The sequence below is a fragment of the Lissotriton vulgaris genome, chromosome 12 (genome assembly GCF_964263255.1).
Source record: "Lissotriton vulgaris chromosome 12, aLisVul1.2, whole genome shotgun sequence".
Lineage (NCBI taxonomy): Eukaryota > Metazoa > Chordata > Amphibia > Caudata > Salamandridae > Lissotriton > Lissotriton vulgaris.
In genome coordinates this window covers 383,853,132-383,877,648 of record NC_141700.1, presented here as the reverse complement: position 1 = coordinate 383,877,648, position 24,517 = coordinate 383,853,132, and the positions used below count along the sequence as shown (strand labels likewise).

Genomic DNA, 24,517 nt, shown 5'->3' with positions numbered 1-24,517 from the left:
ACTCAATATCTGGCGTAAAGTAGTCTGAGAGTCCCATTTTCCTGTGAACTCCGAATTCAGCCATGTGGGGATTCCCTAGAGGCACTGAAGGCTGTCTGTTTTCTACAATGATCAACACGTGTGCTCGACGTCTGGTACAAAGTAGGTCTTTCGCCTCACTGCTCTCCCAGCGTTTAAACTGACCCATCTGTGAGTGGGTGTACAAGTGTCTGAATGGATCTCTAAGTAGCGCTATCAGTGGGTCTGTCAGTGAGCGTGTGTGTCTGTCTGGGTGTGTGAGCGTTTGTATGTGTAAGAAGGTGTAAAAGTGTCTGTCTGGATGTGACATTGTATGGGTATGTGAGTAGGTGTGAGTCTCCCTGTAGGGGTGTTAAAGGGGGTGCAAGATTGATGTATGGAAGTGGATGTTAAGCCTGTCAAGCGCTTAGAGACCCCGGGGTGATAAGGCACTCTACAAGTCGAAAATACAATACAATACAATGTTAAGAGTGTGTGGGTGTGAGAGTGTCAGTATGGGTATGTAAGTGGGTATGAGAGTGTCTGTATGGGTATGTGAGTTGGTGTGTGTGTCTGTATAGGTATATGAGTAGCTGTGAAAGTCTCCATGGGTATGTGAGTGGGTGTGAGTGTCTGTATCAGTGTCTGAATGAGTATCGGTGTGTCTGCATAGGTATGTGAGTGGATGTGAAAGTATCTGTATCAGTATGTAAATGGATGTGTGAATGGCTATATGGGTATGACAGTGGCTGTATGGATATGTAACTGAGTGTGTGTGTGTGTCTACATGTGGGTGTGAGAGTGTCTATAGGTTTGTGAGTAGGTGTCAGTGTCTGTATAGGTGTTAAAATGGGTGTACATATATATTTTTTAATTTGGCCATGCGCAAGCTCTGCAAATCCGTTGTAGAGTTCATAGGGAGCCCGCTGAGCCCTGCAAATCCATTGCTGATTTACATGTGGGGGGCTGAGCTGAGCCCTGCAACGGCTCTGTGGATCTTGCGAGTGACCCAAAAAAAGTTTTGTTGGCATTTTACTGCTCATTAAACATGCTTTCACCTCATTTATAACATGCACAAGGGGGCAGGAAAGTTGACCCTTGCAATTAGTATGGAGCTACTTTTAAACCCCAGGGACCTTTTCCAGAGATATAAAATGGCAGCCACAACTTTTCTGTGAAGGTGCAGCCAACCAATCAGGACCCTGATTTGATGCGTGGATCCGTGGAGCATCTGCGTCCCTAGATATACAAATATTTTCTGTTAATATCTCTAAAACTACTGAATGGATTTACACCACATTACACAAAGCATGTATTCTGGACCAAGAGCTATCTTACTGTCAAATTTTGTGTCATTCCGTTCAGCGATTCGGGCTGTAGTCGTGTACAAAATCCCTATGGGAAATTGCATGGGGACATTGTGTTTTGGGACTTGCTGGATCACCTTGTAACTTTCAGCACAGCATCTACAGTTAACGTTGTACTAATTCTGAAAAATTCATCAAGATTTGTCAAACGACAGTAACGTTATTGGCAAAACAAAAAACGTTTTTACTGTGGAAACCAGGTCCTAACTATAACTACCTAGGGGCGACTGCCAGTTGAAAGGATGGGGGAGATATAACAGTAAAGGAAAATAGATTTTTTTTTCTTAGCACACTATTTAGAGAAACCATAGATTTGAATAACTGTAGTAACATTTATTTGGCTCTAAAATATTTAAATCTTTATTCCTTTTAAAAGTTTTTTCCTTAGCTGTTGTTTCCCATTGTTAAGGTTTATTTAATTGTCAATTTATTGTACTTTCTAATTTCTAAGTATTCGTATTTTTTTGTTTTTGCTGTTGTCTTCGATTGTAAAGTGACTTTCAATTGAATTGTTTACTGAAAAATGTCTTTCTTTTAAGATATTAGCGAAAAATTTCTATTTATTTGTTTTTCATTGATATTGGCTTTCATTATAATGATTTGCCCGTTAGTTTGTTTACTTTCACGTCACAGTGTTCAGTAGGTTTGTCATTATGGATTGTGCTTGGTGGGCTCGGTTTTGAAAGTATCTGTAAATAAGCATGTGAATTGTTAGTTTGATTTAATGAACGTTCAAAACAATTTTCCAAAAATGTATTGGCAGATCTTCTAATAGCTTTGCCTTCTAGTGGCATAGGGAATTAATTATATGTTATCTCCTTTCCTGATCTTTTATTAGCAAGCAGTACATGTAGCAACATCAACAGTGCATCAGGTCCCTCCAATACAAGCCAAAGGTGTTCACTCTACTGTCAGACCAGCCTGCACTTCTGCTGTTACTGTACAGGCAAGCACTGTGTTAAATCACTCTCAAGTAAGTATCTATGATTTTATTTTTTTAAGGTTTCATTTAATCTAAAAATATAATGAATCAAATCCTAAAGGCATTTTTTGGTTCATTTTCAATGAACTTTAAGCAAGCTACTGTTATTGATAATATATGCTTTTAATTCAGGAAAGCACGTACACTTCAGTTATGCTGGATGTAAATATTAAAAATGTGCTGGGGTATTTGTTCTGCAATAACTCTTTATTGAACAAACTTTGGATTCCGAATTATTACTACAACAAATTGCTCCATCATAAGGACCTACACTAGCTGCTATTACTGAAAACTGTGATCATATTTTATTGAACTTGGCGTTCAGTTTTGTTGTTCGCTTGTAGTGCCCGGAGTGCATAGTTTCACATACAGCCTATTTGATTGCAGTGAATGACCTGTGGTATTTTTTTAGGACTTGGCAGAGTGGTTGACAACAACACAGTAGTTGTCGCAACTTTTCAACTTACCCAGCGGTCTCCTGTGGGTGCTACCGCTACCGCAGTTCCAGAGGCTTTAGTTAAAAGCTCCAACTCTGTGATCTTGTTCCAACTCTCCATTCCATGTCAGACGTCGACATCCTTGACATGCCCTAGCCACGTCAGACGTTAAATTCCAAACTACATCATACGTCAGCAGACATCTTTGTTTGGGCTGCATTATAAATAACACATCTATACACATGCATTCATTCTACAGTGTGCAGTGCATCGGATCAACCTGGCGATCTGCACTCCTTTGGTAGGTCAGCCTCTTCTCGGGTGAGCCATGGAAAAATAAAATCGAGTGCTCATCAATTTGTCGGCTATGTGAGAAGTTAGCCTGGCATATGCTGTCCCCTATTCTAGTGGGCACCTTGCACCAGTCTAAACGACCCTTATTGATGGTGGTTGTAAAGTCAACCTTATAGTCAAGCTATCCTAGTGGTAGCATGGACCAGCAGTCTTAGGCTAAACTCCAAAGAGCATGTAAAGCTGTTTGTTTTACCAATTATAATCCCTTGAATACCAAATGAAAGGACACCACACAAGGTATATATCAAATATATATGTATTTATTTCTAACACAACCCCTCTGACTTCTTTATGAGGTTAGAGTACAGCACAAGTTACGTAAGTAGCATACGATGCGTTGCACAAATACAGTTTTGCACTAGGGGCCTCACAAACCATATACTAAGCAAGTGGTATAAGAACCACTTCAGAAATTGGGAATAGGCCTAGGGCCTAGGGAATCGCTGGGGCTACACTAGACAACCAAAGGTTAGGAAGTAGGAGACCCACGGGAGACGCGTGCAGTGTCTAAACATAGTCGCGAGTTACCATTGACTTCGAATGGAGAATGTAAAAGTTACAAAGTTAAAGATTTAGGGCACTTCTGGATGGACTACGACAAAACCACTTTAGACTAGGACACTTGGATAGTCAATACCCATGGGAGCACCGGTGTACTCGAGTTACCTCACCCAGGAAAGCCGGGTAAATAGGTGTCTTTAGGTGTCAGGTTTCGTTGATGTTGCGTATGAAGATCTGCGAAGAAGTGCTGCAGGCGACCGGAGGAAAAGTGTCCGGGTGGATGCAAGGGTGGATCGAGGAACTGAAGAACCTGAAAGCAGAGGGGACAGAGTCTGGGTCACTAGCCAGTGACCAGGAAGGAACGATGTGATGTCGAGGAGATTTCAGGTGAAGAGGTGAAGCTTGTCTCTGCAGCCACGAGGACCAGGAGGCGTCGACGATGACCAGGAGCTGGATTCGAGCTGTCCCACAAAGGAATTAGTGTACTGCGGCGTCGGTATCCAGATTGGACCCAACAAGCCTTGGCAACCGCAACCCCTGTAGGAAGTGAAGATTGGCTTCTAGTCAGACCAGCAAGGTCTGGGGAATTTCTCCTTTGCAGGGAAGGTGGAGCAAGCCTGGAGCAACCAGGCTAGCGGTGTAAATTCAAAAAGAAGTCTTCAGAGGGCTAACTAGCCAGCAGGCTAGCAACCGGGAAGATGCGTCTAGCTGAAATGCAGGAGCATGCCCCACGCGGCACTCGTGGAGTGTGGAGGGCTGAGCTTTGGTGCAAATGGCGCTCGGGTCTTGGGCTTCTCAAACCCTAATGCACTACTGCGAGGGTACCTCAGGAGTCGAGCAGTTAGCAAAATGCAGGAAGTCCAGGGTGTCCGGTCCCACGTCTCTCGTGTCCGCCACGGGTCTCCGCTTTGCTGTGGATGTGGATCGGAGTCAGTTAAGTCTGGAAGTCCAGTTCCTGAGTCGCTGAGTCTTCGGGTTCCAGCAGGAGCGTCGACAAAGCAAACCGGCAAGTTACTGGTGGTGCCTGTTTGCACAGGGTGGTCACTCCTTGACCACAAGGGAGATGTCTTCAGTCTTCTAGTCGATAAGGTCCAAGAGTATCGTTTCAGAGTTTCAGTCAAGATAATCTAAAGTCTGTAGACACATCGCCTATCTTTATATTGATTTTAGGGGCTGGATTACCTGCTAGGTCCCTCCTATGGGTGGACCTGGGAAGGGGGAGGTTACACCCCTTTCCCTTTGACCAGTTTCGCGCCAGAGCAGGGCTGGAGTGCCCCAGCAACTGGTTTGAACCCGGCTATGCATGGAGCACCTTGTGGGCCCCAGGCAGTGTCTGGAAAAGCATCTTTCCTTTCAACCCACCCTGCCCCAATACACCACATGCTGTCTGGGGAGAGGCTAGAACCTCCCCTGACAGGAAACCTATTGTCCAGGCCTCCCTTGCCGGAGTTTCGTCTGGCAGCAGGAGGTCACACTCGTGGCAGCAGCATCCATTTTGTGATGCTGAGGCTCTGGTTAACTTTAACCGGATAAAGCAGTAACTTGCATGTCCTTTCCCTCTAGAAGGGTGGAAGGCTACCCCCGTCGCCAGAACTGGCAGGGGGGGGGGGTAGTATTCCAACGTGTTTGACACCTTACACGACATGTTTTGATAATGCCAAACCAAAGTTAGCATTAACCGCGAGGATTATAATGCACTTAAGAGTATATGGTATGGCTATATCATAGAACAGCTATAAGGAGATGGTTCCGAAAGCTGCAGAGGGGCTCAGCTCATGCTAGGGAACCCTATCACATAAAACCAAGCACTCTGCCTCCAGGATTGTTAAGGCCTGCCATAGGAGTGACTTATAGGTTACTATGTGTCTATATATAAGGTAGATATAGATATACTTTATCTAAGTCAGGGGTGATTACACCACCTTACCCAAGCTGAGTATTCAGCCTGTGGTGTCAGTTTGGATGGCCAGCCAGGGGTGGCATAATACATGCTGCAGCCCCTGGTAGGCCTTGGATGCACCTATGCCCTGGGTACCTATGGTACACTATACATGGGCTCACAAAGGTGACCCAGTACCCAACAGGTATGTACCTAAAGTACATGGTATCAATTTAGAGAGAGAACAGCTGGGCTGTGGGTCTGATTAGCAGGCCCACAGCCACACTAAAGTCGAAAAACCAGAGAATCACAGCGAAAATTGGGGGTGACCATAATAAGCAGACCCTACTCTCCTACAGGCTATACGCACGCCTTTGTGCTGTGAGCAATTGCATTGTGCATCTATTTCCCAGCGATACCTGTGCCTTTGTAAAGCACATGCAGTGATACTGTTTACATCTGTGATTTGCACATCTGCCATTTGCACTTTTTTTCTGTGATACGCACACTAGCGATTACTACTGATTTCTGCCAAGAACTGTGCAGTAAGAGTTTTAAATATTTTTGTTTTCCTGTTTTAACATCTAAGTGTCTATTTGTAATTCAGGATGATCATGGCATCAAGTGGTGCTTTAAACCTTACTCCACCCCAGCTACTTGTGCCTTCTTCAGGAGAGAATGGGCCTACGTTGCAAGAACGGAAGATGTATTTCCTGAATTACATTTCCACTGTAGATAAAGTTGATGATTTCACTCCTGAAAAACTAAAGAAAATGTTGTTGCAATTGTTGGGTCCCATTGGGTTAAGAGTTTGACAGTATTGCTGAAAAGCTATATACTGGTGGAAATGTATTTTTACATGCAATGGATGGTGTTGATGCATATTATGCCCCTACAGTGTGTGTAGTAATTGTCTGATATACATTTTACCACAGGAAGAAGTTAACGGAAGAGACAGTAGAAGAGAACATGTCTGCTTTAAAAAATGTGTCAGTAACATATCTCTTTGCCACCTTGCGTGATGACCTCATTAGAGACAACAAATGTTTCCACGACTGATAAGAATGCTAAACTTACAACAAGAAGCAATAGGAGTATAGCAAGGATGTAAAGTGTTATAGATGGGGATTTTCTGGCCATTTGGCTAATGATTAAAAAAATATCCAGCCCGTAACCAGAGGTGTTCAGGTAGTGGTATAGTTGGTCATTATTTCAAGGTATGCAAGAAAAAAGGAAGCCAGAATTCTGCAGTTAAAATGTTAGAAGGCCATAGTGAGCTAGGCTATACGGTACTAGAAATTCAAATTGGTTTTAGGAGATAGCCTTGAATTACCAGATAGTTCTCTCAAACGTTTCACTGGTGAACCCATTCCACTGTTGGGTCTTAGGAAATTGAAATTCCGATTTAATTCCAGAGAGGCTGTATGTATCCAAAACAGGTCCTTCTGTTCTGGGCTGGTGGGACCAATTCGATCTCAGGCATCATCTTGGATCCGAGTGTAGACATGGGGTGTGCGCGTGCGCATTGTGTATGAGTGTGCTCATTACGCGGCGTAAATTCGAGTACCTTTCGCAAGTGCGTGTGTGACATCGTGTGTATGTGCCCGTCCGTTACTGAGGCGTATTGAAATTGGTGAATATATATGACTGATTACACTTTCGAGTGTATGTCACAGGGCCAAATATGCCTGAATATGCGGAGGCTCCAGCTAAGTGAGGCGGAGGCTCCAGCTAAGTGACAGGGGCAGACGTCGGAGAAAACGGCTAGGAAAACGCCGTGGAGTGCCTGCTGTGTTTCGCTGGTAACATTGGAGCAGACGACTTACATTTTTCATAGCATTGGGCGGAGAGATGGCAGCTGGAAGACAACAGTGATACAGAAACTGGTTCCTGTGGAAAACAATAATGCCATAAATCACCTATGATTTCTTCAAAGACCTGTGGGTATAGCGTGATTTGCTGCCTGTTGCGCTGACAACCTTTGAGTTGGTGCAGCTGGCTTTAAGTTATAACGGGGGAGAGCAATTCCGCCGCGCAGAGGAGCGCAGAGGATTAGCGGCACAGTACCTGGCTTGGAGAGTCTTCTGGGTCCCTAACGCTGCAGTCTCGCCGCGCCGCTTTGCAACACCCGGCGGCCAGCGGCTGGAGACTACAGCTCCCAGGGAGACTTGCGGCGACTTCCGGTTTGCCGGCGTAAGAGAAGGACGCTTCCTCCGCGTCGCGGGACGCGCGCGGGCGTCGCCGGGCGGAGCCCGGGCAGAGGGCGGGCCGTCTGAGGCAGGAGGAGGCTGGGCTGGGCCAGAGACCCTGTGAGTAATAATCTGTGCCTTATTTTCTTTTCCGGAGTAGCGTCGGATAAGGCTGTGGGACATTGCAGGCTTTTATCTTATTAAACTGATCATTTGCTTCCTGGTGACACCTAGGCATTGTCAAAGCCGTTAATCAACTCCGTTTCATCTACTATAATGTCAGGCACAAAGAAAGACAAGGTGGTAACGGGGGCAGGTTCCATGAACAATTTCCTTGTTAAAATGGTGAATAAAATTAACGATGACAGAAGGGCATCCTTGGGCAAAGTTGCTTCTTTAGACCATGACCGCTCTCCAGAGAAAGCTACTATGTCGGAGGCATCTCCAGAGGGAGAAAATAGCACGGAATGTGTGTTAGGAGAACAAAACGTAGGTAACCCAGCTAGCGTAGTAGTAGCTTCAATCCATCAGGTCCCTGATACTATTATGCCCGATCCTATAATGCTTGATAAATTATCTTCTGACTCGGAGGAAGAGGTGGAGGTAACAGAAGAAAGTAAAAGAGAGAGACCTGTTAGAACTTGTAGAAAGCTGCAAAGTAAGAGGGGGGGTAAGATCACCCACAGGAGAAGAGGGGACATTCACTTGCCTGATAGTCACATCTCCCCTAAAGCCAAATCGAACGCAGAGAGCAAAAAGGAATCTAGCATCAGTCTGAGCCCTGAGCAGTTTGGTTTGCTAATCAAAACCATAGAGGCCACTTTTGACCTAAAACTTAAGGATTCCATTGACTGTCTTGCGGCCAAATTGGATACCGCCAACGCGGAGATAAAAAGACTAGGAGGTCTATTGGATCAGCAGTTGGCCAATCTATCTAAAGCTAACCCCCCACTCCCTTCCACTAGTTCAGTGAGCTCTGAGGTTGTAGGGAAAAATGTTACTATAGCCTCCAACCCATCTCCTCGGATCCCCCAGGTCAACTGCACGGCTAACAACCTTACTGTCCCCCCAGCCACCTGTTCCCTACCAGTAGACTCGGCGGTAGACCCGGCTAGGAGCCTCCAGAGATCAGGACTCTCATATAATACGAATGCCATACAAAATAGGCGCAATAATTTTATTAATTTGCCCCCAGACTGCGCCCCTTATGTCGTTGTGTTAGCCAATGTTCCGGTGCATACCCAGGCCCTTCCGAACCACAAGAGGAAGCTCATGATTCCCTGAAAAACAAAGTGGTGGCTTGGTTGAGTGCTAAATGTGGTTTCCCTACTAAATTTGCTGGAGACATTATCACGACCAGGAGAGTGAATTGGATTGGTCCCTCGAGGAAATCTTGTAGAGGGGATTGTGTGGTCGTGAACTTCAAATACCCACAACATGTGGCCACAGTCCTCCTACGGGCAGCATCTCTGATGGAGGACAGCAATGGAATTCAAGTGCGCCCGTTAGGGTATTTTTACAATCACGTCAATTTAGCTACTCTGCCCAGACAAAGACTAAGTCCATTTACCCCGGTGGGGCCCAGATCGGCTCCACAAAGTTTGTTTCAGGGACGTGATAACCTCTTTACCTTTGGTCCCCCTATCACAACTCACAACAGATTTGACGCCCTCTCAGGTCTAGATCTTTGTGATTGACGGGGTGTTGGAGAGGGTACAGTAGACGACGTCATAGTGGATTCAACACCAACGGTCCATGTACCTTCTTCGGCTTCGGATGGTAACAGTTTACCAGAGATCATAAATGATAAAGGGGACACGGTCAGACTTTGATCCTGGAACATCGCTGGCTTGCGGTCTAAAAAGGGAGACCCAAACTGGGAAAATTTCGTAAAGCGCCACGATATCATTGCCATTCAAGAGACTTGGGATATGGAGTGTGATTACTGGTTGGACGGTTTTACTTCTTATTTTGTACCTGCTTTGCCTTCCCCCGCAGGCCGGAACAAAGGAGGTCTTTTGACGCTGGTATCGGTGAACATCAAGGGCAAAATCACCCTGATTGACTGTGCCTCTCATAATTTCCTCATATTGGAGATAATATTAGAGTATGGCTGCAAATTGCTTCTCGTTAATTGCTATAATGCACCGAATGGTCACCCAGAAACTGTGCATTTGACATGGTTATTTGATTTCTTAAGTTTTTACAGAGACAAACAATCCACTTTGTGCCGATTTATTTTAATGGGCGATTTTAATGTTCATCTGTGCTCACATTGTGCCCTAGGGGATGAAGATGGGCCTGATAGCGTGTCCTCCCCTCACTTAGAACATACACAGAAGGGTTTGGCGCTCGAAAATGTATTACGGGAAAATGAGCTGTATGAACCTGAATTCTACGATAAGACTACACGGGTTGCCACCTATACGGGAAGGGCTAGTGACTCGATAATTGATTTTATCTTTGTTTCAAGAGGTTTTTTGAATTATGTGATTTCATATAATGCAACTGCTATGCCTATGAGTGACCATAATCCTGTGGGGTTGGAGCTAGTGAATAGCTCCTTCTTGTTAAAATCAGCTGTTTCCCACCGGTCTATATTGCCTGTAAAGGATAAGGATAAGGATCAGGGGAGAAGAATTAAGTGGGATATGGTTGTACCGGACAATTTTTTCTTAACCCTATCCTCCTCAGTATCCGAAGAGCTAAATGTGTGTGCCAACCCGTTAACTGGGAGCAAGGAGGTTATATCTTCCTTTGAAGGTATTTGCCGGTTTGTGTCCATTTGCCTCACAGCTAAAGGTCAGGGAACAAACATAAATCGGTGAAAGGCTGGTTTGATAAAAATTGTAGCAAAGCTCACAACCGCCTTAAGAAAGCCCTCAATACTCGCCCAAGGGACAAAGCGTTAGTGGCGCGACTAAGAAAGGAGTTTACTACGGCCACTAACTTGCGTAAAAATGAACTAAAGAGCAAAGCCTGGGAAGATTTAATGGATAAAGCCACCCTAAAAAACAGCGCTGAATTCTGGTCAATTATTAACACCCCTTTACTTTCAGGCGACCAAAACTCAGTGCTGGAACTAAATATATCAGAGGAGGACTGGCTTCGCCATTTTGAAAAAAATTATGATAGTAATAGGGAGCTGGAACCTTTCACAATCCCCACTACTGAGATCCCCCTGGAGCCTGTGAGATTTGATACAATTGAGGTACTTAGAGCTATAGAGGATACAGCAGGACGCAAGGCCCCGGGCCCCGATGGAGTGCCAGCGGATATGTTTAGGGCTAACCCGCTGTTTTGGGCCAATATTTTAACGAAAGTTTTTAATGCCTCCGCCGCAGTGGGATTCCCTCAGACCTGGTCTCTAGCTACAATTGTGCCAATATTTTAAAAAGGGCAGAGAGGAGATCCTAAATGCTACAGACCAATATCGCTGCTGGACTCCTCGGTAAAAATCCTAGGAAAGGTTGTCCTAGCAAGAATATCCGCGTGGGTCAAGGGGAACAACATTCTGTCTGAGGCACAATATTGATTTAGGTCAGGGAGGAGTACTGAGGATCAATGCCTCAATCTCCACCTCATAATTTCTAAATATACCAGAGCAAAAGGGGGAAGTATCTTCCTTGGCTTCATGGACTTGTCCACAGCCTTTGATCTCGTTAATAGATCTAAGCTGTGGGCAATGCTCCTGAAGTTGGGCCTCGATAGTTCCTTGGTATACTTTCTGGCGGAGCTCCATAAAGACCTGAGGGCCCGCATCAGAATGACCACTGACGGAGAGTGTACCGAGAGTTTTAGATCAACTAGAGGGGTCCGTCAGGGATGTATACTGGCGCCAATGCTGTTCACGTTATACGTGAACTCTTTGCAAAAATTACTCGACTCCTTTGGCAACTTTATGTCCAGTCTTGACCTGGTGGTTAACAAGAACAAATCACACACTATGTCAGTAGGATGTGGTAAACTTAAAGAAAAAACCTTTTTTTGCGATGGAGAGGTGATTACATGTGTGAAAGTTTTTACCTATCTGGGAGTGATTTTTGACCAAAGGGGAACCTGGACACCGCAGTTAACAGCTAAAGCGAATGCGGTAAGAAGATCATACTCTGCAATCCTGGGGTTTACTAAGCGATTGGGGGGGAAACCAATCGAGGCTGTCCTGGCGGTGTATAAAGCCAAGACAGCTGCGATCGCTAGGTACGGGGCTGCAGTCTGGGGTTACGTTAATTCTAAAAGCATACAGACAGAGGAAAACAAATTTCTTCGTTCTCTGTTGGGAATACCCCAGTCAACTGCCACTTACTCTTTACATCTTGAGCTGGGTTTGGGTTATATTTTAGACATAATCAATCTAGCCCCACTCCTGATGTGGATCAAGCTCTGGCTTAACCCGAACCTCAGCCTTAATCACAGGATAATCAAAGACTGTCTTACATTAGATCACAGGAGGGATATTCAGTGGCTGTCATATATTGAATCCATGGCCGTAATTTTGGGACGCCCTGAAATCTTTAATAGCCCAGAATCCCTGTGCAAAGCTGATCTGTTATGGGTGAAGACAAATTTCACCAGATTACGTATGGCTGAGCGTGAAGCGGATGAGTTATGTAAACCCTCTGTGAGGGCTCATGTAATGATAACTCCATCTTTTGAGTTGGCTCCTTACCTGTCAGTGGTCACTAATTCCTTTCATAGGTGGTTACTGTCTAAATTTCGTTTTAATCAAATTTATTTGGTATTGTGGGACGAAAAAGACTGGTGTAAGCTCGAGGAGTCGTCCCCATGCAAATGTGATGGCTTCTCCTCTCAGGATAATGCCCATTTTCTGTTCTTCTGTTCTTTTTATCACGAACCTCGTACCCGATACTTAAAAACAATTCTGAAGGAGCTGGGTTTTACGCAGTACAAGCCTGCGTTGTTATATTTACAGATGATGCATTCCCCTGTAATTATGTATTGCACTGCTAGCTTTTTGGCCGCTTCTGTCAGATGTAAGAGATTAAGGTTAAGGTTGGAATCACAGTTAAGGACAGATACGTGAATTCATGTTTACTGTAGTGTTGAGTACAAACTGTAATGAATTGTGTGTAAATAACGCCTTTTTAACGTGTTTTTAAAAATCTACCTACTGTTTAATACTGTTTTAATTGTTTTTTAAGATATATGAATGTATGATAGTTGCTATAGAATACTTTTATGATTTTAATTAATCGAATAAAGTGGACTTTGACTTGACATCTTGGATCCTAGTGGGTCTGAACCTGTTAGGGGTGCACAGTGAACTAAACAGCAGTCGTAATATTTGGAAGGAATATACTAATGTGTTTTCAGATAAGGTGAGAGAACTCGAGGGGTTCCAGCACAGAATCATCTTAAAAGAAGGTTCAGTGCCATGCATAAATAAAGCTAGGAACAATCCTATGAGTGTCAGAGAAGATGTTTCAAATAAATGAAATAAACCTCTGGAGGCAGGAATTATAGAGTCTGTGGAATCATCGGACTGGGTCGTACCTTAAGTGGTAGCACGACGTGCTAACGCATGCTCAGGTTGTGTGTGGACATTAGAGATTTGAATAAGAACATGCCGGTGGACCAATTTTCTCTCCCCAAAATTAATTAAATGTTATCTATTACTAAAGGTGCTATATGGTTCATTACGATCAATCTCACATCAGCCTACCATCAGTTTCCTTTGTATCCTGACAGTTGTAGGTTAACTACTTTCATTACTCCTTTTGATGCTTTCAGTTTGTTAGAGTACCATTTAGTTTAGCAATTGCAGCTGTATGTTCCAGCGTTTGATGTTTAAACTATTCAGAAATGTGAAAAGTGTGGTATTCTTCCTAGACAATATTTTTGTCATGGGGGAAATGAGGAATGAATACAATGACAAAATCAAGGAGGTTCGAGATATTCCGAATGAGAAGGCTCTGACTGCACAATACACTAAGTGCAGATTTGCAAAAAAACTCTGTTGCATATTTGGACCATAAAATAAGTGAGAAGAGAATATATATATATGGGGATCACATTTCACACTCCGAATTGATCACAAGCCTTTAACTAAAGTGCTTACCACAAAGGGATTACTTACTGCTTCTCCTAGGCTGGCCCGCATGTCCATCAAACTTTAAAAGATAACTGCAATGTATGTTATGTGCCCTGTGTCAAAAACAGAACTGCAGCTTTTTTTAGCAGGATACATATGGCATTAAGGATCAATACTGAGGATGAGTTTGAGAATTGTTCTTTGGTAGGATCCAATGATAATTTTTGGGAAAATTCTTGGGTCGAGGCCACTGTTGAGGATGGGGTTTTGCAGAAAAATTGGTAATTTGATTAGGGAAGGTTGCCTTCTAAGAGTGACATGGACAACACATTCAGAGTGTTTTGGCAGTTGAGGCAAGAATTGTCTGTTGAGGATAGAAAAATGTTACGCATGGGGAAGGTTGTACCTCCGGATTCTTTAAAGGGCAAGATCATGGAAATATGCCATCAGGGCATTTCGGTATTACAAAAAGTAAGAGCTTGGTTAAGCAAATGTACTGGTGGCTTGGTATTTGCCAAGCATTGATAAGAAGGTGAAAAGTTGTGTTTTGTGCAAAAATATGAAAAATTGTCTTGTGACCATCAAACCACTTTTGTGACTCATAAGGCGCCCAGAAATGCTGTTAGAAAGGATAGGATTGGACATATTTGGTCATGTTCAAGATGGTAGAGAATCTAAGTATGGTATTGTTTTAATTGATCATTGTGCCAAATGGCCAGGCATTAAGGTGGTACCTACGGTAGATGCTCAATCTATAGTTTCTTTTTTGGACAAAGTGTTCTTGAGAGAAGGGGGTGCTAGGTGGCGCACGACCATGATGGCCGCACGCCTGTGAGGCTCCGACCCAGCCGAACCTGACAACATACATAATGCCCATCCTGATCTAACTTTCTGTGATCCACTGCTCACACGCGATTCCTGATCCTCGTCTGCCACTAACGGTACCTGAATCCTGGTGCTGACCTGTGAGGGGACGTGGAAGTGCTTGCTGGACTCTGCGGCGGGTCTCCTCGTGCTGCGGTGCGGGCTGCCATATGACGCGACTCCGTGGGGGTGGAGACCGCTGACCCGGAGCGGCGAGAACTTGCTGGCGTGGAGGGACTGTCTCGCCCATGCTTTGAAGATTCGCGGCGGCGGTTCTCGGCTTGTGGAGCGCGTGTGCCGGCGCCGTGACAGACTGCCTCTGCTCCCATGGACCCTCGACGCCCGCTGCTCCACATCACAGGACGTGCTGGACCCGCAGACTTAGAACTTGAGTCCGCCTGCTGCTGCGGCCTTTCTGGTGGCCACATACTCATCTTTTCTCATGGGCCCGTAGTGGCGGAGTGCTGCTGGACTTCCCCCCTCACTCATCACTAAGGGCACATCGAGGAGGTGACTACCGGCGCGGCAGTTCCGCTACTGGTTGTGACGGCAGCCATTTCATGGCGGCCGCGTTCGGCGCCTGCCATTTAACTGCTGCCACGTTCGGCGCCCGATACCCCATGCCGCCCTGCATCCTGCCTTAAACACTTCGAGGCCTGACTCACCGCCTGCCCCGAAGCCCCTAACTGGGTAAGATCTGCGCTGCTTGCCTCCTGCACTGCACACATTGTAGAGCTTAAAACAAGACAGCCGGGGCATTGCATTTTATTACTACGTTTGATAGACTCTCTGGCCTCTCTGTCTTCATCACAATTGCCTGCTCTATGAGGTGGGACCCTCTGGCCACTTTCTTGCACTCCTCTGCTTTTGCTCACCAGCCGGAGATATGGAACGCACTGATGCCAAACAAACCAAAATCCCATTTGAGACGCGTAAGCCTCCCAAGTCACGCTCAGAGGAACAAGAAGATACAGATGTCACAGATATGCCTGAAGAGGATTGGAAAGCAATCCTACTGGGAATGAGGCAGAGCCTGTCGTCCATTGACGCTAAAATAGATACAATGTACGCGGATGGACACAGTAGTCGCAAAGCTGGGACTACACGACCAACGTCTGAAAGAGGCCGAGACAAGGATATCAGATCTTGAAGATGGTGCCACGACAAGCAAGACACAGATGTCGCAAATGGACAAGTTACTTAAAGTAATCGCGGAAAAAAAATGAGGACTTAGACGCTCGGTGTCGCAGAAACACTGTTTGTATCCTTGGCCTGGCGGAACCTACAAACATGGGGCGTATGGAGGACTTCATAGAGCAATTGGTGGTGGATCTCTTTGGCAGGGAATCCTTCTCAACGCACCTTACGGTCGAGAGGGCGCATAGATCTCTAGGGGCTCGCCCGCCGTCGGGCGCCCCGCCCCGCCGCGCGATAGCCCGCTTTTTAAAATACAGCGACAGGGTTGCGGTTTTGCACCTTGCCACGGAAAAGAAACAGGTTCACTATGACAACACGACACTGGCCTTCTTCCCAGACTTTACAACTGCGGTGCAGGATGCCAGACGGAAATTTGCGGCTGTTGAGAAAAAACTGCAGTCACAACAAATCCCCTATGCCCTGCTGTACCCAGCAAAGCTCAGGATAACTCATCATGGATCACAGCACTTTTTCCTGAACCCGCAGCAGGCTGAGGACTAACTACGACGCCAGCACCGCTTGGCTACCACCGACTCAGGCCCTTGAGATCGGTCCAGATCCCCTACACCCCGATTAGACGCAAACTGAACTACATAACTGTCATTGGTGCTTGCGGATCTTTACATTGCTACCCGATTCCTAACGGACTGACCTATGTTGGTGATGTATATTCACATTTATTGTTAGATATGATGCCTGGTTCCGCTACTCGCCTCCGTCCCGCTGTAGCTGCCAACCTACTGGTGGTGCAGTGGGTGAGTGAGAGTATGGAGGGGAGAGGGCGGGCCGTGTGCCCCTAGAGGGTTGCCTGCGTGGGCGTTCCCCAAAAAGTTACGTAAGAAAGGGTTATGAATAGTTACATTATGAAGTGTTTTATGGGAAGGGGAGGCCTTGTACCCGGCGAGTTGGGGATGCCGTGTGGGTGGAGGGAGGTTCTGCTTTTATGACTGTTTGTCCAGTCTACTGAGATTTCTACCATAAACGTTTACATTAACTATCATATAAGGTGGAATGACGCACACTGCAATATTAATACTATTACAATAGCATCATGGAACATTCGAGGTTTCAACGACCCTAGGAAAAAGCGACCGGTTCTTGGCTGTTGAGACAGGCACCAGATTGGGGTGGCTATGTTACAGGAGACACACTTGAGTCCCAGTGCAGACCCCCTATTTTCTTTGAGATGGGCCGCACATCGATGCTTTGCGTCATACTCTACATATTCCCTTGGAGTAACTATTTTGATCAAACGTGGGGTGCCATTTGTTCCCTGTGTGTCGGAAACTGACACAGAAGGTAGATTCTGTTTGATTTGGGGTAGGCTCCACTCATATAATGTATCATTTTCTTATTATTATGGGCCTAACATTGATGATACGCACGCCCTTCTTCACCTCTGGAGCAAAATCCAGGAGATTGGCACTACTTATGTTATCTGGGGTGGAGATTTTAATACAGTGATGCACCCCCCATGGCTAGATCTCGAGATTTCCCAACGCACTACTCGAGCACCCAGAGAGCGCTACATGACATCATTAATGAGGGTTATCTACTTGATTCCTGGAGGTACAAACACCCAGAGCAGAGAGAAGGAACACACTTCTCAGCATTCCATTCATCCTGGGCCAGATTGGATTATATCTTTGGTTGGATCGGGTGACGCATTTGGCTCGCACTCATTCAGACCATTCCCCGGTAGTTGTGTGCTGCATGTGCCCCTCACTCATTCCCCATATAACAGCTGGTGCCTCAACCCTCTGCATCTCTAAGACACAGCCTTTAAAGCTGAACTGGAACGAGACATTCAAGACTTCTTTGACTGGAATTTGGACTCTGTCCCTAGCATTAAAACAGCGTGGGAGGCGTTCAAGGTTACAGTTCGAGGTTGGTGCATATCCAAGGGTGGGGGTATTCTAAAATCGCTGCACACTAGCTTATCCACTATGGAAAAAGACCTTATGCACCTAGAGAACGAGCTATGCTCGGATCCAGATAGGAGCGACGTTAGAGCTGCCATGCGCGACAAACTCACTGAGTATGGAGACCTTGCTTATAGGGAGTGTAAGTTCCGAGGGAAACATCATGTGGCAAGGGTTTACGGCGAGGGAGACCGTCCAGGGAAAGTCCTGGCATCCGCGATTAAAACACCTACATTTTCCAACTATGTAACAGAGTTGCAGGATGCACGTGGCACCATGAATATAAACCTTCCTGACCAATTACACACATTTCGAGACTATTACAGTAACTTATACTCCTCCCAGAGAGGCACTCCTCTGGACTTACCGGACTATTTTAAAGATACTCCACTCGCCTGGCTAGGGGAAACCCAACGGAAATTTCTTAATCTAGACCTGGAACTAGATGAAATAACTGAAGCCATCATGCAGATGAAGTTTGGGCGGTCCTCGGGATCCGACGGGCTGCCAATAGAGTTTTATAAAACCTACGTTTCCGTCCTAGCCCCTATCCTGAAGGAAGTATATTACACAGCATTGGAAGAAGGGAGTTTGCTTGTGACGATGCGAGAGGCATTTATTACCTCCTTATTAAAACCAGGGAATTCACCACTCTGTGAGTCCTATTGGCCCTTATCTCTTTTAAATTGCAAAACTAAAATATTAACTAAAGTTTTGGCGACCTGGCTAAATTTGTTAATGCAACGACCAAGCGGGCTTTATACCAAGTCGGGCCACATCTCACAATCTTAAAACATTGGCTGCGGTACTGCAAGACATCGACCCTATATGCTCTGCAGTGGCTGTATTCCTCGACGCTACCAAAGCGTTCGACTCCCTGGAATGGGATTACCTGCTTGGCACACTGAGCTATATGGGGATGCCCTCGTCTTTCCTCCAGTGGGTCTAATTGCTATATCAGAATCTGTTGGCCTCAGTTCTACTGAATGGGGCCAAATACTCTCCCTTCACCGTATCTAGAGGCACAAGGAAGGGCTGCCCGCTGTCCCCTGTCCTCTTCGCATTAGCCATTGAGCCCTTAGCTGCTAAACTGCGACAACACCATAATGACAAAGCATTAATTTACCCGCCCAGACAGCTTCTTATCTCCCTTTATGCGTATGATATGACACTTTACGTTAAAAAACCTCATGACAATCTTAACCCCATTCTTCGCGAGATAACATTTGGTGCCATCTCTGGGGTGCAAATTAACTGGTCCAAGTCTGCTAACTTTCCCTTTACGGACAATACCCCACCTCACCAGTTGGACTATCCCCTTGTCTGGGAAACAGATGAGATAAAATATCTTGGAATACGGGTCACTAGAGGCAAGGATGTACTCATGCTTCTAAATTATGGCACGGCCATTGACAAAATGACGGATACCATCACTAAATGGTTACGTCTCCCGCTTTCCATGGCGGGTAGAATCTCCTTAATAAAGATGGTTCTGTTGCCGAAGCTGTTGTATCTCTTCATTAATATACCCTATCATCCTGGGGCCGTCTTCTTCAGCATACAAGGCTGATATGGGGCGGGAAACAGGCACGACTAAACCTGGATACGTTGATGCTGCGATATCATCAGGGCGGATATGACGTCCCTAATTTTGAAACATATTATTACTTTTCGCAAGCTTATTTTGCCACTTATTGGTTTCACCCGCCGCCCTTTATGCCGCATTTGGTGGTGGAAGACGGCTACATGGCCCCGACAACCACGACATGCTATCTCTTCACTGCAGTGAAGTCGTGGGATCGTGATCCGTCCACGGTAGACTGTCCCATTCAAGCATGGCACCGCATAGCTTGTCGGCTTGAAGTACCGATGCTATACTCTCCTAAGATGTCCCTGTTGCGGAATCCTTTATTACAAGTCACCTATAAAGGGTTCTGTCGGAAGATACTTGAGAAACGTAACTATAGTTCTTGGGGGGACCTTTATATGGGCGGGCAGTTTCGCTCTAAAGAACAATTCTTTGAGATTTGTGAACCAACGACAATGGACACATTTTCATATACCCGCCTACGGCTGTAACACCTGCTTTTCCGGAAGAACCAGAAACCTTAGCCCGTCACATGCCTTGTTAACAAGCTGATGACCCTCAGCATGTCGTCTCCCTTCTTTATCAGCACGCACAAAACTCACCACCCTCTCGCCCTATTCGTGCCAGGCAGGAATGGGACACAGATCTGAACATGACCCTGACAGACGAACAATGGGAACTCTGCTGCAGACAAACTGAGGCAATAACTGGCAGCAGCAGATTACGTCTCATTCACTTGAAATTTTTGCACCGCCTATACCATACTCCGGCTAAGCTCTACAAGTTTCGCCTAAGGGACACTGATGCATGCACGAGATGTGGTCAAGAAGGGGCGGGTTTTCTACACTTAGCTTGGGAGTGTACTTCGGTGATGGCATACTGGACACAGACTTTCCAGGAATTATCGAGCATGATTGGCACCCTTATGGCGCCGTGGGCCTGACCCAGGACATCAACACAGTCCACAAGAAGTTTCTAACAATGGGGTTGCTACTAGCAAGGCGACAGGTGACATGTAAGTGGGGAAGAGGCCGCGCCCCTAAATTTAAAGATCTGCTCCACACAATGTCCACATGTCAGGATTACATGCATCATTACGCTAATACACTTCCCCTCAAGTCGCTCCCGAAAGGTATCTGGGGCCCACTCACCTCATATCTTCTTGCGAGAGCAGGAGGAAGGGGAAACTACACCTGGGACTGAGGCCCCCCCACGCACCGCTTAGGCAGTACCACATCAGTCGCGACTTGGCGGGCTGAGCCACAGTGGAATTCTGATCCAAAGTTGGGCGTGGCACGATATTTCTAATCGTACCTAACAGAATTGATGGTAGAGGGCGGGGGGATATTGCACGGGTTCACCAGTTATGCTCTGCCACTTATTTCTGTTGGGACCATATGCTGGACATGATGCTTTACTGTATATTAATGTATGCTAATGGACTATCTTGCAATGGACTCGACTTCTTTGTACTGCTTAACTTTTTTCTTTTTTCATCTGCATTTGTATGACGGTAGAGGCTGGGGGTAAGTTTAGTTGGGTTAAAGAATTGAGCAGCATATTGCACTGCACATATTATTGCTACCTGTGATTGGACTTGGAACTTGTGTCCTTTTGGATTGTAATGCTGTGCACCAACTCAATAAAAGTTGTTGAAACTTTAAAAAAAAAAAAAAGAAAAAAGAAAAAAAGTGTTCTTGAGGGAAGGGTTGCCTAAGGTCGGGTGGACCTCAATTTTGTTCTGAGCTGTTAAATGCATTTTTGAATAGGAATAGCATAGTGCACAAGACCACTTCTATTTACCATCCACCTGGAAATGGCACTGTGGTGCGCTTTAACAGGTGCTAAAAAATACCATTCAGTTGGCTAAGGAAGCCAATTTGTCATGGTTTAAGGAAGTATGGCTCAGTGTGTGGGCCTACAGGGTTACACCATGCAGCTCCACAGGAGTTACTCCTTTTGAACCTATGAGGGGCAGATTGCCATGTGGGAATGTGTGAATGTGTGATCATGGAACAGGATAGGTGTAAGAAGTGTCACGATTAGAAGAATATCTGTAAAATGGTTGAGGTACAAATCGGTGGCTGGGTAAGTGTTAAGAAACCAGGAGTTTATAAAAAGAATGAGGGTAGATATTTTTAACCTTTGAAGGTGTTTAAGATTTTGTGTTACTTTGTCCAGTTGAGTGATGGCAAGGTGTGGCATTTGAGTGAAATTTCTTTATACAGATGAGAGAAAAGAGTTCCACAAGACGATTCTGAGGTGAAGTTTAAAAAATCTGATTAGTTTGATTAGGGTTGTTCTGGGATGACTGGTAATGGAGCATGGGGTAGTAGTGGAGAGGTTGTTGAGAACTGTTGTGATCTGGGTGATGGCAGCGGCCAGTTTCCCTCCACCTCTTCTGTGAGTAGTGCTGTGAGGAGGACCAGGTCAGGGCACATACTCGCAAGACCCAAGAAATGTCATGGCTGTGTGCAATTGAACTTTCATTGTTTTTTAAGTATGTATTTTTTTGGTCAGTTTTTGGAAGGGGAGATTTGTTGAATTATGCATTGTAAAATTATTATCCATATGTGTCTTATTTTTCCTGTTAGGGAACCCATAGCTAGGAACAGTAGAATTTGAATTATGTGAATGTAGTGGAATGTAGGAACAGGGCATCTTATGATCACTGTAGATCTCATTGGTTGATGGATGCTACTGCTCCTTCTGCTGGGGTATTTGTTCTACAATGAATCTTTATTGAACCTACTTTGGATTCCGGATCATTACGACAGGTCAGTTACAAGTTGTGCGGAGATACTAGGTTGCCGGAATTAATGATTAAGGCTGGTAAATCCGCCTGTTTGAGATAATCCCCCAAATTTGGGAATAGCAGTGTTCACCTGCTCTGAGCATGTCTTAAATGGGAGCAGAGGTGCCGGCGGGAGCTGCAGAGGTGGGTCGTATTCAAAGCAAGTAGTTGGCCTGGTAGGCGGGAGCATGTGCTGTAGGATTGGGTCAGGTAGGATTTGGGGACCTGTTTGTTACTAAATGTGTTATTTAGCAGTTAAGAAAACATTTTGTTTACTCTGTGATCATAAAAACATTATTTTTCCAAAGGTATCCATGCCAACCTCTGGTGGCCGGAATGTGTTTAGAGGAGCAACATCAGGAGGAAATCCTGCACCTCAACAGCCTACAGTGATTACAGGAGGGCTAACTCCAGTCTCTAGCCCAAAACAGCCCTCTGGTCTGCCTAGTTTTCCACCTCCAGCTCATGCTGCTGCTCAGATACCACTGCAACCACAGGTCATTCCCAGTTCACCTGTTCCTGGAACTACACTTATAGTGCAGGCAAGTGTTTATTTTACAATGTGTAAAGGTCAAGCTCAATCTGAATTGTATGTGTTGTTGACAAGGTCTTCAAGTCATAGTTCGATAGCTGGCTCTTCTTATTGGAGGAGTCTCATGGTTCATGGCTTGAAGAAGTGAGGCGAACTTCAATAATTAATGTGAGTGCATGTTTCAAGGAGAAACCTATTTTATTATTTTATACATGTTTTATTTTGTATGTAATCATTTGAATTTTCAGTCTAATAGGCATCACACAATGTAATAAGACCATTTTTCATTTTGTTGTCTTTTGTTAGGAGGTTTGCAGGTTCCGCACTACATTTTACAGGCTGGCAGACATTAGAAGTCAAAATAAATCTGTTTCTCGTAGAATGATGTAGCTGAGGCATCGAAACTAGGTTTAATACATTATAGTTTTCTTTTTCTCCTCCGTTAAAGCTTTTTGAACAAGCATTGGCAAACCCAATAAGTTTCGCCTTTGAGACCTGTTGGCTTTACCAGTGGTTTTTAGGTGTCTGGTGGCGTACTGCGCACATGCGCAGTCCAGCTCGCAAGATTTTATGTTTTAGGGTGAGTTTCTCTAGCAAGGGTTAAGCCCCGCCCTTCTTCTCCATTGGTTGGCCTCCTAAACAGTGGCCTGCCATTGGTGAAGAGGTCGCCAACAGATGGCCCCATAAAGAAGATAAGAAAGCTTTTACGCCAGCAGGAAGTCAAGAGAGACGTCATAGCGTCTGCGATACTTGTTTCACATCCCACCCTTGTTTCTCTCCGTATTGTCCATACATATCTCCAGATATCCTTGCTCGTTTAGATCTGTAGCAACTCACTTATTTGCCTTTCCCAATAGTCTCTATCTTTCCTCCCGAGTGAAATGCACAACCCCTCTCTGCAGCACCTCCTCTCTCAAGTGCTGCCTTCCCTATTCTTCTTTCTTTTCCCTGCTACTGCTCCAGTTTTGAACATCTCTGCCTCTCGCCCTCACCCCTATGTCTTCCTGCGGTATCTCAGCGCCTACTAGCTTCTTTCTGTCTCCCTTCTATTGCTGTTGTCACCTTTGCTAGTAGCGCTTCTTGATTTAGCCTCTTCCCTGGCGCGCTACTCTTGTGGCATGTGCTTTGCCATTGCTCTCTATCATTCAGTCCTTAGGGTCACAGTTCGCACCCGTTCCATGAGTGAGTATCCCGGCGGTGCAGTGCCCGAGGTCCGGTTTGCCCAGATATAGCTCAGGTTACAGCCGGGATTCGCGTCATTTGAATCTACTGGACCAATGCACCCTACTGTGGAAGGGTCTAGGTGCTAGCCGGCCCATATGTTGAGGGTACCCTCCTCCCGTCAGCCAGGTGTTTCTCCAGGTCCGCCACGGCAGGGAGATCAGTGGAGTTTAACCCCCCAGCCACCAATGACAACGGAAGCGGTCCGTGCCAGCCATCTGTTGACACAACACAGCAACTACACAACGGCCAAGGCCTGGCGGAACGCACCCCTCGCCCACAGGTGACCGTGGCATGGACCCTTACGCGCGTGGCGGGGGTCGGAGGCGCCGGGCTCGGAGGCGCGCTTCCAGGTAGCTCACCTGCTAGGCCGGCTGCCGTGCGACAAGTGCAAGGAGCTCTTGACTGTCAGTAGTGCAGGCGGCGGGTGGAGCTGCATTGTTTGTATCGTGTCAGTATGTGACCCACTTAAAAAGACCACTTGTTCATTGCTTACATTGACCATCCGTGCAATTCACTCTGCTAATTATGTCCGTCGTTGATCTTTTAACGAATGTTCATTTGCTCATAATTCTTTTAGCATCCCGGGTCGGGTTAAGACCAATCCCGAGTCAGGACATATCCCGAGAGTCGTTTAGATT

General features: G+C 45.7%; 1 protein-coding gene across 1 annotated transcript in view; it reads left to right on the top strand.

Moving 5' to 3' along the window:
- LOC147674083 (transcription initiation factor TFIID subunit 4B-like) overlaps positions 1-24,517 on the top strand; it is a 1,347,443-nt gene that overhangs the window by 188,452 nt on the left and 1,134,474 nt on the right. The window contains exons 3-4 of the mRNA XM_086945146.1: positions 2,203-2,337; positions 22,432-22,665. Coding sequence (XP_086801272.1) covers positions 2,203-2,337; positions 22,432-22,665 — 369 coding nt within the window. The remainder of the gene's footprint in view (positions 1-2,202; positions 2,338-22,431; positions 22,666-24,517) is intronic.